General features: G+C 39.9%; 1 protein-coding gene across 1 annotated transcript; it reads right to left on the reverse strand.

Annotated features, from left to right (window-relative positions):
- Window positions 1-446: 446 nt before the first annotated feature.
- Window positions 447-10,953, reverse strand: LOC309570822 (granulocyte-macrophage colony-stimulating factor receptor subunit alpha-like; the record flags this gene model as incomplete). Its single annotated transcript, XM_082277834.1, has 8 exons — window positions 447-521; window positions 1,332-1,413; window positions 1,908-2,004; window positions 3,266-3,395; window positions 4,376-4,414; window positions 9,030-9,169; window positions 10,559-10,734; window positions 10,826-10,953. The coding sequence occupies 8 exons, from the start codon at window positions 10,951-10,953 to the stop codon at window positions 447-449; spliced, it is 867 nt and encodes a 288-aa protein (XP_082133960.1).
- Between the last annotated feature and the right edge of the window lie 6,364 nt (window positions 10,954-17,317).

Here is a 17,317-nt window from a genome sequence, read left to right on the forward strand (position 1 = left end):
TGAAGAGCTCCAAAGAAACTTCTAGTATGAATTGACCCATTTTTGACAGTAGAACAATGGAATTCAGGCATCAGAATTTTTTAAATTGTATTCATCTCAATAAATTAATTATTAATATTTTTAACATGAGACAGAAAACCAATCATTTTTCCTTAAGATCAAAATATAAATAAAACTTCTTGAATGAAATATTTCCATATTATTTACAAAACAGAAGATATCCAATAGGGACAGCTTACCCAAACAGTTAAAATTAGCCAAAGCTATAAGCAAATACAATGGCATTTAGAAAGATTGAATGTGAGATATCATTCTCTCTTGGTTGCATCACTGTTCTATACAAGAAAAAGAAGAAAGTGGAGAAAGCCAATATATTATTCCAGACTTTCCACAGGAATATAGAGTTGTCTAAGAAATGCACTTTCAGGCTCCTCCATTTTTCTTGGTTATCTCACAATGTCAGCAACTAATACTATCTCTTCGTTTTCAGATGTTATTGACTGAATTTTGTTCTCCATCAGCTGAAAGGAAAATAAAAACTTCCATCAGTCTTATACATAATGTTAGGTTAGCATCTATTTATGCACAATTCTGAAAGTATTTCACCTGTTTTTGCTGTGTGTCACCACCACAGTCTGTCCTGTTTCCTTACAAAACCCTATTTTGAACCATTTTCTGCGTCACCTTTTTTTCTATCCTGTGTGTATGACTTGCTAGTGGGTAAGAAGGAGAGGTGTGCACCTGGAGGGATTCAAGGTGGCAGCTTGGAGGGTGGGACCTGGTGGGGGGGACACAGGGCTCAGACGCCAGGATCAGATGTGAGGAACTCTATGGTGGTTGTAAATGAAGAGAGCAAGGAGGTGTACTCGTCTCACTGGCAAATCCAGCCCTGCTCAGCTGGAGAGTGGCAAGAGGGCTGTGATGTCTGGGACTCTAATTATGAGATTGCTGATGGTGTTGCCGTGGTGCTGGTAGAGGCAGCTGTGCTGGTTTTGTGTCCGGCTGCCTCACTGTGCTCTGTTGTGTCATTGTTCATGTCTGTGCCTCATGTTGGGAAAGTGAACAGCCCTTCCTGCTGCCTGAGTCTACCAATGGGACCATCAGCCTGTGCACCTGTGAGACTGGAATGGGAGAAACCCCGTGATTCCGGAAGAGCACTACGTTTGACTTCCCTTAACAAACTTGCCTGCTGATTTTACTTTGTAATTCTTCAGGATATGGCAAAAAGAAGAGTGATCCTTTGTAATAAGTACCTTATCATTTAAAAATTCATCCAGTAGAGCTTTGTATGTATTTCACACATTTAATATAAAAATAGAAAGAGAACATACCTCTAGGTTTGTATCACCCAGTGTCAAAAAAGCAGGTTTTGGTCCTGGGATCTGTGGAAATGCTGCCTTCCAACAGCCAGTCCTGGAAATCAAAGAGTATTGAATACAAAATTAAAATTGAATAATCGTAATGTGACAAAACCATTGCACCCTTGAAGCAGCTCTTATCTTCCTCTTCAGTCTCAGAAGTGAACTGAAAAATATACATAATCTCAACACAGAATGAACACATATCAGGAAAACATTAATAATTTGGATGGTAATAGATTCATTTTTGATTCAAGATTTACTAGTAGTAAAATTCCTTCACTGAAAGAAAAAGGAATTTGTCCTATGTCATTACAAACAGTGAAAAGTGGGGGAAAAATTTTAACAAGTTGAGAGAGCAGTATCTTTTCTGAATTATTGCATATTTCTATGCAAAGTGCATCATATCATAGAACATCCTTTCTGTTTCTGTTTCACATGTGGTTTATTTTACGTATCCTACAGAGACACCTACACCTTATTTGTTTAAGCACTACAGGTGTTACACACACCTACAGAAAATAAAATAAATGCATAAATTAAGTTTACCTTTTGCAGAACAAAACTGTGAGGATTGCAATTAAGGGTGTCACAACTGCTACCACAAGTAAAATCCATACTGAAGAATATATAATTTCTTCATTTCCTGAAGGAGAAACATTTATTATTATTATTATTATTATTATTATTGTTATTATTAATTAATAATAATAATAGTTGTTGTTGTTGCTTTTATACGAGGAATAGATCATAGAATTCCAGTACACAGAATGATTTGGGTTGGAAGTTACCTTTAAAGATCATCTAATTCCAGCCACTCTGCCACAGGCAAGGACACCTTCCACTAGACCAGCTTGAGCCCCAACCTGGCTTTGATCACTTTCAGGGATGCAGCATCCACAGTCTTTCTCGACAACCTGTGCCAGTGCCTTATGACCCTCATGGTGAAGAATTTCTTCCTAAAATCTAATCTAAGTCTACACTCTGTAATTTTAAAGCCATTCCCTCTTGAACGATCACGACATGACCTTGCACAAAGTCTCTCTTCAGGTCTCTTGTAGTCCCTTTAGGTACTGGAGGACTGCAAGAGCGTGTCTCTGGAGCCTTCTCTTTTCCAGGTTGAACAACCCAAACTCTCTCAGACTTCAAGAGGTGTTCCAGCCCTCTGATCCTTCTTGTGACCCTCATGTGGACTCACTCCAACAAATCCATGTTCTTGCCATGCTGAGGACCCCAGAGCTGGATGCAGCACTGCAGGTTGGGTCTCACCAGAGAAGAGTAGAGAGGCAGAATCCCCTCCCTTGCCCTGCTGGCCACCCTGCTTTTGATGCAGCCCAGGACAGGTTTGGCTTTCTGGGCTGCAAGTGCACCTTGCGGGGTCATGTCCAACCTGCCATCTACCAGCACCCCTAAGTCCTTCTCAGCAAAGCTACTGTCAATTCCTTCATCCCCCAGCCCGTACTGATACCAGTGGTTGCCCTGAACCCAGGTGCAGTGCCTTGAACTTGGTCTTGTTGAGCTTCATGTTGTGCCAAACATCTACTGTGCTGACTGACTGTGGTGAATGTCAGTCTGAAAGGTTTTGCTTGGTGTGAAATGAACTCTGTAATTTATCACTTCAGCAGAAATGTCTGATGGGAAGGAATAACATTGATCCTATTTGTACACCCCTTGCAGTAAGCAGGAGCTCACTACAGCTGCAAATGTGTAACTTTTTAATGTTATTTCCAGTGTTAAAATGTTAAGAAATCTATAAAGTCTCTTCCTGCTCTTCTCTGTAGCCTGGTGTGAACCAAAAATTTTGCCAATCCTTTGTACATCTGTGTGTCCGTATGTGCATGGCAATGTGTGAGGTAGACAGGACATCGCTGGGGGAAGAGTAGCCCAGGGCATAGATTTGTTCTTACCAAACTCAACAGGTGCACTCCATTCCCCCCAGGCTGGGTTCACAAGGCAGGCACTGCCAGCTGCTCTCATTTTCAAGAGATACTTCTTTCTTGTGTTAGATCTTGGAAATGTGTGACTATTTACCCCCTCCTAAAGAAAACAGAAAACCAAATTGTTCTCTTTGTTCCATGCCTAGGTGTCGAAAATATACATGTGCCATTTACCAGTGAAACTTTTAAGAGGCTATGAAAGCATTGTTTATTAAAGTAGGTTGCTGTTCCAGAGGAAAAAAAAAAAGATCATTATTATTTATATAATATTTACCCAAATGTGTATCTCAAAAATAACCTGACACTTGCTAAACTTTTTACATTTAGAAGCATTTCATCTTTTACACTGTAAAAGTATAACCTATGATTTCTTATGATACAATTTGTTTCATTGATAATTTCCCACAGCACATAGAGAGGTAGAACAAGGTCTTGAACCATCTCATGTCAGTACTGCTAGCACTGAGTGATTTGAGGAAGGTGTCTGTGCACCTGCCTCAGTCTTTGCATTATGACTTTTCAGACAAAGCATAACTTTCCAGCCAAACTGTAAAATAAGTAGAAGATTGCAATAATTAGTGTTACCAGAATTTACTGCAATACTCTTGCTCTTGGAGACTTTTGCATAGAGGTGGGACGTGCAAGCTGCACTGATTAAAAGGAGGTGTGGCATACCTGGATGACAGCCTCCATCCTAAAAGGACTTTTGTGGTCTATGTTTTTCATAAATAAAATTAAATTCCTAGGAGATGCTTTGTCTTTTCTCTGCTGTCAGTGATGTGTAACTTCAAACTCTGTTCCCAATATTTGAGAGGGAGAGTGGACAATATAATGAAAAGTGGAAGAGTTTTCAAAATACTTACAGCAAAACAATAAAGTTCTGCCCTTGAATGTTTAATAAATTACATATGCCATGATGATTTAGCAGTTTGACACATTCATGAAATCTATAAATAAGGATCCCATAAAGCATAGGACACTGAGGACATACCGATTTAAAGGTATTTGCATGCTATTTACTTTTCACAGTTGACAATGAAATGAACATGTATTGCTGATTAACAGAACAAACAGACTCACTTGTCTAGAAGTATATATGGGTTTTCCTTTAGGATTATCCTGTAAATTGAGAGAAAAAGAAAAGCAACTAACTTAATTTTTATCATTGCTTGTTTTATGTTTCAATAATAATTAATTTTTATATACTGTCCCATTTTTCTGCATTCTCTTTCTTATGTACTTTATGGTTTGTTCAGAAGAACTAATGATTTCTCTAACATTTAGTATCTAATATCTAATTCATCTACAATGCCGATTAATTCTGCTATGGAAAGATATTTGTTTTCCTTATCATTGCAGTTGAGATATAAATTTTATTTCAGACTGGTGATTAAACTGAAATGCAACTGAGCCAGACCTGAATGGAAATGATAAGTTTATTCTTACACACACCAGGGGGGAGAAAAAGATGATAAAAAAAATCTGTGAAATAAACTTTTTAGTTTACATCTAATGTTTTAATTTTACAATAAGTGTCACTGTATGTAATTGCAAATACTATGTAAATACTGTTTTCTTTTAGATGAAAATATTTGGTACTGGCATGGATTCACAAATATTTTAGGCTGCCCTCCACTACATTTTTGACAGACAATACAATTTGCTCATCTTTTCTGAATAACTACCACATAATTTACTGACCACACACAACCAACTCCAGACTATATCATCTCCATTAGACTACTAGTTATATATTTTTGTAATTATTTTGCAATACACCATTTAAAAACAAAATTCAATTAATCCAGACTTATTTTTTCAAATAATTGCATGCATACTCCTGTGGCATCTGAACATGAGGATGTTCAGCCTGGAGAAGAAAATGCTCTAGGGAGAGGTTACAGCAGCTTCCAGTACCTAAAGGGTCTTACAGGAAAGCTGGAGAGGGACTTTTCACAAGGGTAAGTATTAATTTCACATGGAGGATTGGCCTTAAACTGAAGGAGGGTAGGTTTAGATTAGGTATTAGCAAGAAATTCTTTACTGTGCTGGTGGTGAGGAGCTGGATCAGACTGTCCAGAGAAACTGTGGATGACCCATCCATGGAAGTGTTCAAGGCCAGGTTGGATGAGGCTCTGAGTAACTTGGTCCAGTGAAAGGTGTCCCTGACATGGCAGGGGGATTGGAACTAGATAGTCTTTGAGGACACTTCCAACCCAAACCACTCTAAAACTTTATAAAGCAAGCTGCTGTCCAGGACACCTAGTATCTGCAATCAAGATAATTTTGCACAGGGATCAATCTAGGAGAAATATCTGGCCAATGAACCCCTTTTTGTTCTTCTTTATAGGCCCAGGGGTAACCTGGAAGATTTCAAGGGTGATTACAGAGCACTGGGGGGATGGTGAAGGGCAGGAAGTCTAGATGGTGTCTCTTCAGGCCTTCCAGTGAGAGGGAAAGGCTTGAACAGAATTGCAGTCATTCAACAGGTCAACACCTGGCTGAGTAACTGCTGTCACAGGCAGGGCTTTGTCTTCTATGACCTTGGGATCCTTTTTGAGAAATGGGGGCTACTGGGCAGGCATGGGATGCATCGAACCAAGGAGGGTGATTATGTCCTTGCAAACAGGCTTGGTAACCCGGTCCTTCTACGGTGTGTAAAGGAGTTCCTTGTATGCATAGAGCTCTGTCTGGGGATAAATAATGAACCAGTAAGAGAAGGCATCAGAGGACAGACCAGCAGAGGTGTAAATGTAGTAGGTTCTTGTTCCAGATCTCATGATCAAGAAAAAGCAGATGAGACCCTCTACAGGAAACCTCATAGTCACAGGCCTTAGTACTCAAGGGGAAGTGCCCCCAAGGGCCAAGCTACTGGTTGATCTACAAGGACAACCTCCTCAGAGCACAGGAATCATGGAATCATAGAATTGTTTAGCTTGGAAAAGACCTCTAAGATCATTGAGTACAACCAATAATCCAGCACTGCCATGTTCACAACTAAACCATGTCTGCAAGTGCCACATTGCAGGTTTAAATGTGTAAGAATGACAAGGGGATAGGTGATGGAAGCACAGCAATAACCCACATTATGCTTATCATGAAACCCTTTACGCTTTGTTAAGATCACTATTCTACATTGCAATAAATATTGTTACTTATGTTGCCTTTGGCTGGATTTTCCCAAAACTTGTTTCGTATTATGTGCTCTACCCTAATCAGCCATGCGCTTTTTGTGTGACAACTCACAAGGTTATTCATGTAGGCATCACACTTGGTGCTCGTGAGGTATCTCATAAACTCAAGCCCATTGTCCTCTGCCAAGGGCTGCTGCTCTACAGTGCCTGGGATTTCTTCACTTGCCCCTTTACCTCACTCACAAAACTACTTGGGAACCTTTGCTGGGATGCTGAGGTAATGAAAGTCTTCTGACCATTGCTCCGTGCTGGTGTATCGGATGCTGCTTGAGTCCAGGCAGGCACAGCAACTGGTGGAGGCCAGTCTGATCCTGACACCTGAACTGAACACACAGCCACATGTTTTTTGGAGTGCTTCAAGGGATGGTGATGCCATCACTTTCCTGAACAGCTTGCTCAAATGCCTAACCACCCTAATATTTGATCTAAACCGCCACTAGTGCAACTTTGAGGCCATCTCCTGCTGTCCTGTGGTTTGTTTGTTGGGAGAAGAGACTGACTCCCAGCTGCTACAATGTCTCTTCAGGTGGATGTAGACTACCTTGAGCCTCCTTTTCTCCAAGCTAAAGAACCCCAGCTCCCTCAGCTGCTCCTCATAAAACCTATGTTCCAGACTCTTCACCAGCTTCACTGCCCTTCTCTGGACAGACCTGAATGGTCCATTCTGGTGTGCAGAAAATCAAGCAAGTGTGACAGGTTAGCATGACAGGACATGAAGACTGAGTCTGAACTCAGAGACAAGAAGGAATTGTACAAAACGTAGAAGAAGGGATTTGGGAGGAATACAACAACATCATCTGCAAATGCAGGAATGGAGTCAGGAAAGACAAAGCTTAGCTGGAGTCAAGACTAGCAAGGGAGGCGATTACAAGAAAGTTTTTGATGAGTTCATTGACAACAAGAGAGGTTAAGAAGAAAGCAGGCCGATTGCTCACTGAATTGGGAGAACCTAGTGACAAAGAACATAGGGGAGGTAGAGGTATTTGGTGCCTTTTTAGCTCGGTTTTCGTTGCTAAGTCTTTGCCTTTGGTTTTCTCAGATATCCTAATCCATAAAGCTTTAACAAGAAACACTACTGAAGAAGAAACATTTTTTTCAAACATGAAAAAATGTGATTGAAATTATGTTATTAATGTTTTTATCCTTTTTAATTTTTTTTTTGTTGTTGTCTGCTCCCAATGCAAGAAATTTCAATTGTGCAAAGTAAAGTTTAAAGGCTGACTGCAGTACAGCATTTGTTGCTCATAGTGTATTGGTAAAAACCCACAAGTTTAGACCTGGCAGTGATGAAGAAATGAATTTGGCAGAAGAATTTTTTATGGCTAAATCCTCCAAAGATATGATTATAGTTGCATCTTATAAGTCTCAAGGGAGCCTACACTGCTCAGTTGCTGGAATAATTGCTGGACTTTGACATAATTAGGTAGGTGAAAACCACTAATGATTAGGAAAAAAAACTAGAAAATTCAGACAAGGTGTGAATTGAGTATTCTTTATAAAATGGATATTACATATATTAAAGTTACTAAAAAAATATTGTTTTACTGCAATAGACTTTTATTCCAATGTCAGACAGAGTTTTCAGTAAGGTTTCTTTGTTAAAACAGCCAAGTGATTCAGAGAAGTAATGCTGTTTCATGGCAGTTAGTTTGGCTTGCAAAAAAAATCATCCGTGAAATAGCAAGCCCAATCCAGACTAAGAAATTCCAAATTTCAGAAACCTAGGGAATGCCTTCAATCAGGCACTAAGTGGGTGGCCAAATCCGGTTGTAGTTCAGTACGATTTTTCCTTTGTAGTCTCTATCTGCCACCCTGTGGCCTTTTGATGCAATTCTGCCACAGTGGTTTACATCTACTCTTGGAACACGGCAGCCTCATTCCTTCCCTATTGCTGCCGGAAGACTTGTGAAGTCAAGGTCATACCCCCACTAACCTGTCCTTAATTACACGGCCTTTCTGCTTTCTCTCACATCTATTTTCCATTTATTTATCGTTGCAAATCTTCAACTTCTGGACCAACAGGTATGATGCTTATATATCAATAAGCTATTTGTGTTTCATTTATGAAAAAATTTCATTCACTTCCATTAACTCAAACTTGTTAAGTGAATGTACAGTTCTCTTTTCACTATTTAAAACCCAGCTCTGCCCTTCCACAGAGATCCAGTCTCCACTGGAAATAGTCCAACCCAGGACAACTCCAACAGGTTTTAGTGTAAGAAGTGCCTTTTCTGACTGCTGTCACAAAGCTGTGATATGTTTGAATCTTGATTTACCATGCTTCTCCTCTGGGACTGTCTCAGTCATCCAGTGAATCTCCAGCAGCATCTTACTCAAGGGAGCAGGGATTTAAAAAAAAATAAATGGGGCAGTATGGCATAACAGGATTTGGTATGGACCTGAAAAGTGCAGTCACAAAGGAATAAGATGCTATGTATGGGGAAGGCTACATCATAGAAGAGAGACTGATTTTATTTCCACCCATGTGCATTGCTAAATGCAAACATATGAATTAATATTAAGTGTGAGGACATTCTTACCTTGTACTTTATGTTGATTTCATATTTAAAACACTTGCCTTTGTTAGAATGACTTATTTGGGGTCGTTGCCATTGAATAATGCAATCATTTTTCATTTCATCACAGTTGACTGTGATATCTGATGGAGGCATGAGCTTTTCTGAAATTATATAATCAAGAATTGAAATAATTCACTTTTTTTAAAAAAAATCCCTTGATCTCTTTTTGATTTGATGAAAGAGAGTGAAATTGCAAGTAACACTCTATGAAGAAAGATGCTAGTTCATATCTATTTTTCTTAGGACCAATTAGAAATAGTTGAAAGACAAAAGTTTTCTAAACCATGTACACAGGATGAGAAAAAAAAGGGACTAAGACAGGGAACATAATATAGGAGGATACGAAGACACAACTCCCCCTCCATTTACTTTTCTAGATGAATAAGATAGAGTACTGTCTTTCTATGATGATGTTTATTACTGCAGAGTAATATTATTATATTATTATATTATTATAGCTGCTGCTATCCCTAAAGTACGAAATTCAAAGACCTTTTTTTCTCTAAGCCTCCTCACGATGTTTCTGTGACACGAAGGTGTTGCTTTCAGTCTGTCGTGAACTTTGCAGTTTATTCCCTCCTTGCAAAAGTAGACATACAAGTTTAAGAAAGACACTCCATTTTTAACAGCCTAGCCAACTTCTTCATATATCTCCCTTCACTTCACAGATGTAAGCAAAATTATGAGGACCTTTATCTTTTGATCATTGCCAATGACATGATTAATGGAACAGAAAAAGACAGTCACTCATGGCAGAAAGGGTGACAAAAGGCTGATAGAGGAAAGTTTAATATCAGCTACACTACTGCTTTACACTACTGTCTTTAGGGACAGGCCTGGCCTATTTTTGATGGGCTACTTGGTCTAAGAACAATCTTGTTTTACCTGCCATGAGTGATGTTACAGGTCAATTTCTTCTTATAGAATGAAGCCTTTTTTGTGCATTTTTTTAACGCAATACCAAAACCAGTGTGACATTTCCAATGAGAATTTACCACAGTAAAAGTAACTGCACAGGAGGCTTTCAAGTACAGCACCATGTGCATAAGGTATGTTGTATGTATCTTAATTCATTTACTCCAGGGTATGGTGTCCTGTATGTCTTCCCCACTGGTAATGAAAAGCAGAAATCAGTGCTCAGATAAACTTCTAAAAAGTCTCCCCTCTCCTCTGTTGAAAGGTGTTTGGCCATCACTGAAAGGACAGCAGGGAAAAGTACAGTTTGTTAAGTTTTGTGGACCTTGCTTGAGAAAAACCTAAATACCATAAGGGAAGATTGCTAAAGAAATTGAGACAGAATGCAGCTGTGGAGCTTTCCTGTTTGACTCCCCTCTTTGTCTTCTGCTTCAGGAATAGGTTTTCTGGAGAAGGCCACAGTCTCTTACTCTCAACTCTAGGTAAGACAGGGTACATGATTCCTTCTCAGGGATAAATGCTCTACTATTTTAATACAATAATTAAAATAAAGCCAAAATAAACTATTTACTTACCAATTTTATACAGGTCAATGTACTCATCATAGAACTGGATCAGGGAGTCTTTGCTAGACCCATTCACCAGGAAGTAAGCTTTTTCAGTCCCTATGCTCACATTTTGGAAGATACATCCCATATTTCTGCAATTTTCATCTTTAATGTAAAGCTCACATTCCATCTCCTCTTCATCTCTGCATACAGCAAAGTATTTTAGTTAAACATGGGCATTGTGATGTGGTGAATGAGAATTCAGAATTCCCTGGCTCAAGCAGATTTACTTACCTTGAATTCTGCCAGTAGAGAAAATACTGTGTATCTGCTGGAGCATGCCTTCCTGCCTGCCAAGTGCAGTTCATGAGGAAAATGTTATAAATCACACAGGAGAAGTTTTCAATGGCCGACCCATTCATGCCTGCAAACACAGGAATATCCATGATGAGGAAAAATCATGTGACTCCTTCAAGCTGGAGGATCATGGCACACACTTAGGTATGTTAGACTCCAGCTAGTTATTGCTTAGTTTAGGAAAGACTTATTTCATTTTGTTTGCTAACAATGAAAGATATTTGCCCTGAAAGATTCAATGAAGAAATTTTTTATGGATAAATCCTCCAAAAATAGTATTATAGCTGCAACAAAACAATTTGTGTGAAACAAAAGCTGGTGATCTCAGGAGTATTGCATAAACTTTATGGAAATACATTGACATACAGGGTGACAGCATTTTAAGGCCTAAAGATTGTTCTTCTATCTCCTATGTATAAAGTTTAGGATGAATAGATGTCAGGCAGGTGGGTAAACAGCTGCAAGCAGAACATATCAAAATAGGTCACAGTAATATCCATCAACTCAAGTTACCCAATGTTGAATATGGTAAGTTTGCTGAGGGTGTTAGTTCTTGTGCTTTTAAGGATGTAGGTCAGATACAAAGCTTTACTGTGAGGGCAGTGAGGCAATGGAACAGGTTGCCCAGAGAAGTTTGGATGCAACATCCTTGGAAGTGTTTGAGGCCGGGTTGGATGGGACATTGAGCAACCAGGTCTACTGGAACATGTCCCTGAAGGGTTTGATCCTCTCCAACATAAATCATTCTGTGAATATGATTCTATGACTGAGGAACAGTCTCTCACTTTTAAAAATTCAGTATCAAACCCAGTAAAAAATCAAAATTTTGTCTAGGCTCTTTCTTAGCATGCTGCAGGTACTTTATTTGCAAAAAAATCTTCATTCAACTTAGTTCCATATATTCCTCTGACAGCTCTTTAGATTTTTGTCTGGGACATGACCCCTCCAGTCCTGGACTTCCTGGAGATTCAGTAAATACCTCAGCAAACAAAACAGTTGGAAAGAAAAAGATGGACCTACCTTCTATTTCAAAATGTCTTTACCTTGTTTATCTATTATAGTCTTCAGGTTCAGAGAAGATGGAAATGCTATATTTTAAAAGGCTGTATAACTATAAATAGGGCTGTCTCCCTCGCTGCTTGTGTTTTGGGGAACCATCTTAACATCGGAAGTGTTGCAAAATAAATGTTCATCACTTCCCCCCTGATTCATAGCAAATTCTTGTAATTGCCCAACCCAGGACTTCTTATAACACGAACAAGAAGTTAGCTGGTTAAATTTCTCTTTTCATTGCACCAGAGCATGCTGGTGCTTGGGAATCCAGCAGGTGCATAAAAATATTTACTTTTACAGGTATTTCTCTCTAGCTCTAAACAATACTGAGAAGTACAAAGCATCTCTCTATACAAGTCATCTCTGGGGGATGGAGGATCGGGTTTCTCCATGGAAGGCATCGGGGCAAGGCCTGGCAGTCCCAGCCCACCCCAACTCCAGTCCAGATTGGAGCAACTGGGGACCCAGGGCAACCCCAACCCTGACCACCAGGAACCTTCTTGGGGACTGGGAAGGGTCATGGGCCTGAGGGTGGGCCCAGCTTGGCAGGGCCCATGTTCGGGCAGGGCAGGGCTGTGGGAACCCAGAGACTGGCCCTGCTGTGGTATCACTGGGCAGGGGCTGATGGATCCAGGGACTGATGTGGGGTTCTGGGCTCTGGGCAGGGTGAGGGAAGCTCTGGGGGTTGGGCAGGGGAAAGCAGGCCTGGGGGGGTTGTCAGGGAAATGACAATGCAAACTGTAAATGTTCTTAAAGCAGATGGAAAAAGGGGATTTCAAATCTTGGGTATGATATCTTCAGATAAGATATATCACTATCAAAAGGTGGGCTTGTCCTCAGTCCATTTCTCCTAGGGTGAAAATAGCCAAACCACAAACCACCACTGAAACAGAAAAAAATTGTAGGTGGTAAGCATCCAAATACAAATAGCCATTCCAGGCCCATTCTGTTGAGCATTTGTTACCTTCTCGGGTCACAACCATACATTTTCTAAAGAAGAGGGTTATTATAAACAGTATAAAACATCAAAACCTCCCTTATACCCTGAAAGCCTTTGTTTCACAGAAGACAATGTAGTTTGCTTAATATGGAGATTTAAAATCCATATAAAGTAATTTTATTTCTTCACATTGAAATTGAAGCATCACAAGAAAATATGACATTTTTCAAATACCAAGATATTTCAACATTTTCCTCTAAAGAACAGGCAGATCCTTTCTGCTTGGAGTTAAAAACCTGTAGGAAAGAGAACAGTCCATGTACTTCTCTACCACTCCCATTTCTTGGCTACTATATTTGGAAAAATTCACCTGCTGCCCAACAGTTTTCCTGGATGTTCCAGGAATTGCCTTTATCAAAATCCCATGGTCATTCCTATCCTAGAGCTTTTTTTATTGACATATGGAATGATTTAACCATATGAGCAGTAGTTCTTATATATCAGCTATTCGTACATAACTAGGATACAGTTATTTCCAAGGGAGGAAGCTGAAGGTAGTGCAGTGCTGACTTTCCTTGGAGACAAAGAGGGCTTACTTTCTAGAGACTCAGAAATGCCTGGGCTCATGAGTATTTCTGCTTCCTGGATTCTGGCTAGAGATTGGTGACTGATGAGCTCGAAGTGGACAGTTCTTTTCTGGTTTCATTCTCTTACATTGATTGTAAATAGTAGTTATACTGAGTTGTCACTGAGGCCAGCCAACACCACAAAGAGGACATCTGGCCTGCTTTTTTCTCCTCAGCTCATGTAGTATAAAATGCCCAGGTGTAGTGAAGCAAGTCTACTCATCCTACTGGAAACTTTTTGTCTGCAAAAATATTTTCTAGCAAAAAAAAAAAAAAGAAAAAGAAAAAGAACCTACCACACTTCTGCTCACATGCAGTACTAAAAGCATAGAGCAAGGCATGAAAAAAGAACCAATGCATTAAGTGGCACTCAATGGTTGTGTTCATGCATTTGATCACATCTGTTAATAACTCGGTGTTAGCTGGGGAGATGAACAACTCCCTTTGAGCATCCAGAACTTATCAACTCCAGTCATCCATAGAATCAAGAATCATGAGAGAATCAACAGAGCATGGCCTGGTCTTTTGTGGTTTCAGAGGTAAAGATCTAAGGCAATGGTGGCTTTATAAGGACCAATTCATGGACATTGACTCTCTTCATATGCTAGTAGAGAATAACAATATGACAAAGTTTTTCTGAAGCATAGTTATGAAAAAAAGAGTGGGAATGACGACCATATAGGTGTAAGTGGATATTCTACCAAAAAGCAGGTTTAGTCAAATAAGCAGCTCATTTTGGTAAGAATCACTATGACTACCCTATCACTTTATAGATGTCAACAGACAAAGCAACTGAAAGCTTGGACATCAGGTCTGAGCCCATGGTAGTCATTCAGAGGTAAAAGAAGTCCATTTTCAGAAGTATCACTGTACTTCCAGATTAAATAAATTCCATACATAACCATGTAGGCAATTTTTTGAACATTCACTGTGATGTATAGACAGAGGAAAGGACTTCTGATCACAAAGAATGAAAAATGCCACATTTATTGTGTCCTCATCTTTGTAAGATGAGCACTCAATTTCATGGTCATAACATACCACATTTCGTGGAGTAGGGTAGTGACAAGTACCCGAGTAATAAAATCAGAGCTGTAAGAAATGTCATGGAGAGCCAAATGGGACTGTGGAAAATTAAGGAAGTCAGAATTTTTGTTCTCCTGCCTGTCCATGCTTCCACTCTGAAGATCTCTTGAGCCTGCAGAGAAGGCAGAGGGGAAGCAGTGTGGTTTTGTGTGCTCTCTCAGATTATGTATCTGAAACACAATGAGGAAGACTAGAGCTTGTCTTTTTTGGATTTGGGTACTTTGTTTTTAAACTGGAATATACTACAGCAAAACAATCCAAGCAGCCCACAAGGACAGTGGTGTTTTTGCAGAAAAGGGAACTGTTCTACCAAGGGGATTTCTTGTCTTTATTTAGGGCAACTCCTTACCTAAGGCTTTCAAAAATGCAAACAAATCAAAAACATTTTAAAAATTCCCAAACAAAGATGATGCTAGTGAGGGTAGAAAAGTCTGTCATCTTTCAGAGGCCAGAAAACTAGTGTTGAGTGGCCTTGCTATGACCCAGGAGTTGGAAGCAAAATGAGAAGAAAAGAGGAAGAGAAAGAGTAAAGGAGAGATGAGAAACCTGAACAGAGACACTAGAGCTGTTTACAGACTTTTGGCTCCAATGGGAGTAAAGTCATTGCAGAAACAGGATCAAACTCAAACTTTCTCAAAAATCACAAAAAGTTGAAGAATAATTTATTGCTCCAACAAAAACAGGAGTGATCACAAGAACCGTCTGGGTGTTTTGCTGTACTGGTGTGTTATAGTTTATGCGTATATCACAAAAATACAAATGGTAGACAAGAGCCTCAATTTTTTCCTTGGAGCAAGATCTTTCTAGTTTTTAGCACAGAACAGAGGAACAGCCATAAGTGACCAGAATAAAGGACTTCTTCCTGTGTGAGCATCCAAGCCACTTAGTTAAAAGGTTGTAAAGCCTGACCATCCTTTTCCACTGACTTTGGGGTCTTTGCCTAGGGATGGGAAAGTGATATCTTACTCCCACTCCTACTGCCATCTCCGCTGTTTCCTGGATATGGTTTATGGTCTTCTCATTAGTGTGCTGATAGTGAACAAGTTTTCTTAAATGACTTTGCTGTCTCAGCAGCTTCCACAGTGAAAGCAGTGGGTATGTAAGGGGTGCCTCAATGGGCATGATCAATTCTGAGTGAAGCAGGTTGGAGAGGATCCAGTAGACTGTATCTGTTTAATTGTCCTTAGATTAAAGTAAGTATTGGCTTAGTTATCCACATTTAATGCAGGTGCTTTTTTCTTTTGGCAATAATAACTCAAGTAGAAGGATCCTTCTCTGGCACTGTTTTAAAAAGACATTCAAAATAAATTTTTGTGGTAGCTGGTGCGGAGTCTGTAGCTCAGACCCAGGAAACTGTAACCAGTCTGGAGAGATGGTCCCGCGAGGAACCGTCTCCCTGAGGCATTCAAAATAAATTTTTATTGAAAGCTGATTTAGAAACACAGAACCATAGAAAAATTTAGTTTCAAAGATGCTCACTTGATGGTAACCTAGTCTAGTGGAATTTTATTACTGAGAGGACTTTATTTTCCATGATAGGGTTTCAGCTACTTGAGATGACTTTAACCATCCTGAGACTTGATGGAATTATAGAATCATAGAATAACCTGAGTTGGAAATGACACACAAGGATCAATGAGTCCAACTCTTGGCCCCAAGAGTCACACCATGGGCCTGAGAGTGTTGTCCAAATGCTTCCTGAACTCTGTCAGGCTGTTGCTGTGTCCTCTTCCCTGAGAGCCTGTTCCACTGCACATCCACCCTCTGGGGGAAGAACATTTTCCTAATACCCAACATAAACCTCCCCTGTCACAGCTTCAGGCCATTCCCTTGGGTCCTGTCACTGGTCACCAAAGAGAAGAAATCAGTGCCTCTGCCTCTATTTCTCCTCACAAGGAAGTTGTAACTGCAATGATGTGTCCTCTCAGTCTCCTCCGGGCTGAGCAGACCAAGTCACCTCAAGCTGCTTCTCATACACCTTCCCATCTTAACAAACACGGTGAAGGCCCTTCACCGTCTTTGTAGCCCTTCTTTGGGAACTTTCTAATGGCTTTATATCTTTATTGTGTTGTGGCACCAGAAACTGCACACAGGAATTGGGGTGAGGCCACCCCAGTGCAGAGAAGATCAGGACAATCCCCTCCCTTACCTGGCTGGTGATGCTGTGCCACAGGACAAGGTTGGCCCTCCTGGCTGTCAGGGCACCACTGGCTCATATTCAATTTCAAGCAAATGGAAGGTCAAAATATGTGATTAGCCTCTAAATTGACAGGTTTCTCTCATATCTCCTTATTAATTGGAAGATTCAGGCTGTGATACTTCTGCTTCATCCAGGTGCTATAAAAACATAACCGGCCGGAACCACTTGCAGTTAGCAAGTGACAGGCTTCTGCTGCAGAGTTCAAATGTTCAATTTCCAACATTTTCCACTCAATACATATACACATATACATCTGCTACCTGTTAGCAATCATATATTAAGTAATTTTTTCATCTAACACAGATATGAAGAGATGATCTTTAATAATAGTCATTTTGTATGAGCAAGTGATGTCTCTTAACAGGCTTGATCTTGGCTGGTTTTCATACAGTGGGCCTTCAAACAGATGTCAAATTTTATTCCTGATCACAATTGCAGTATGGATGTACCTTTTTTGAGACACTAAACCACTGGAGATCCTGAATAAAACCCTAAAGTTTGGTTGTTCTTACTTATTCTTTTGC

This window comes from Coloeus monedula (genome assembly GCF_965178545.1).
Source record: "Coloeus monedula genome assembly, chromosome: 3".
Taxonomy (NCBI): Eukaryota; Metazoa; Chordata; class Aves; order Passeriformes; family Corvidae; genus Coloeus; species Coloeus monedula.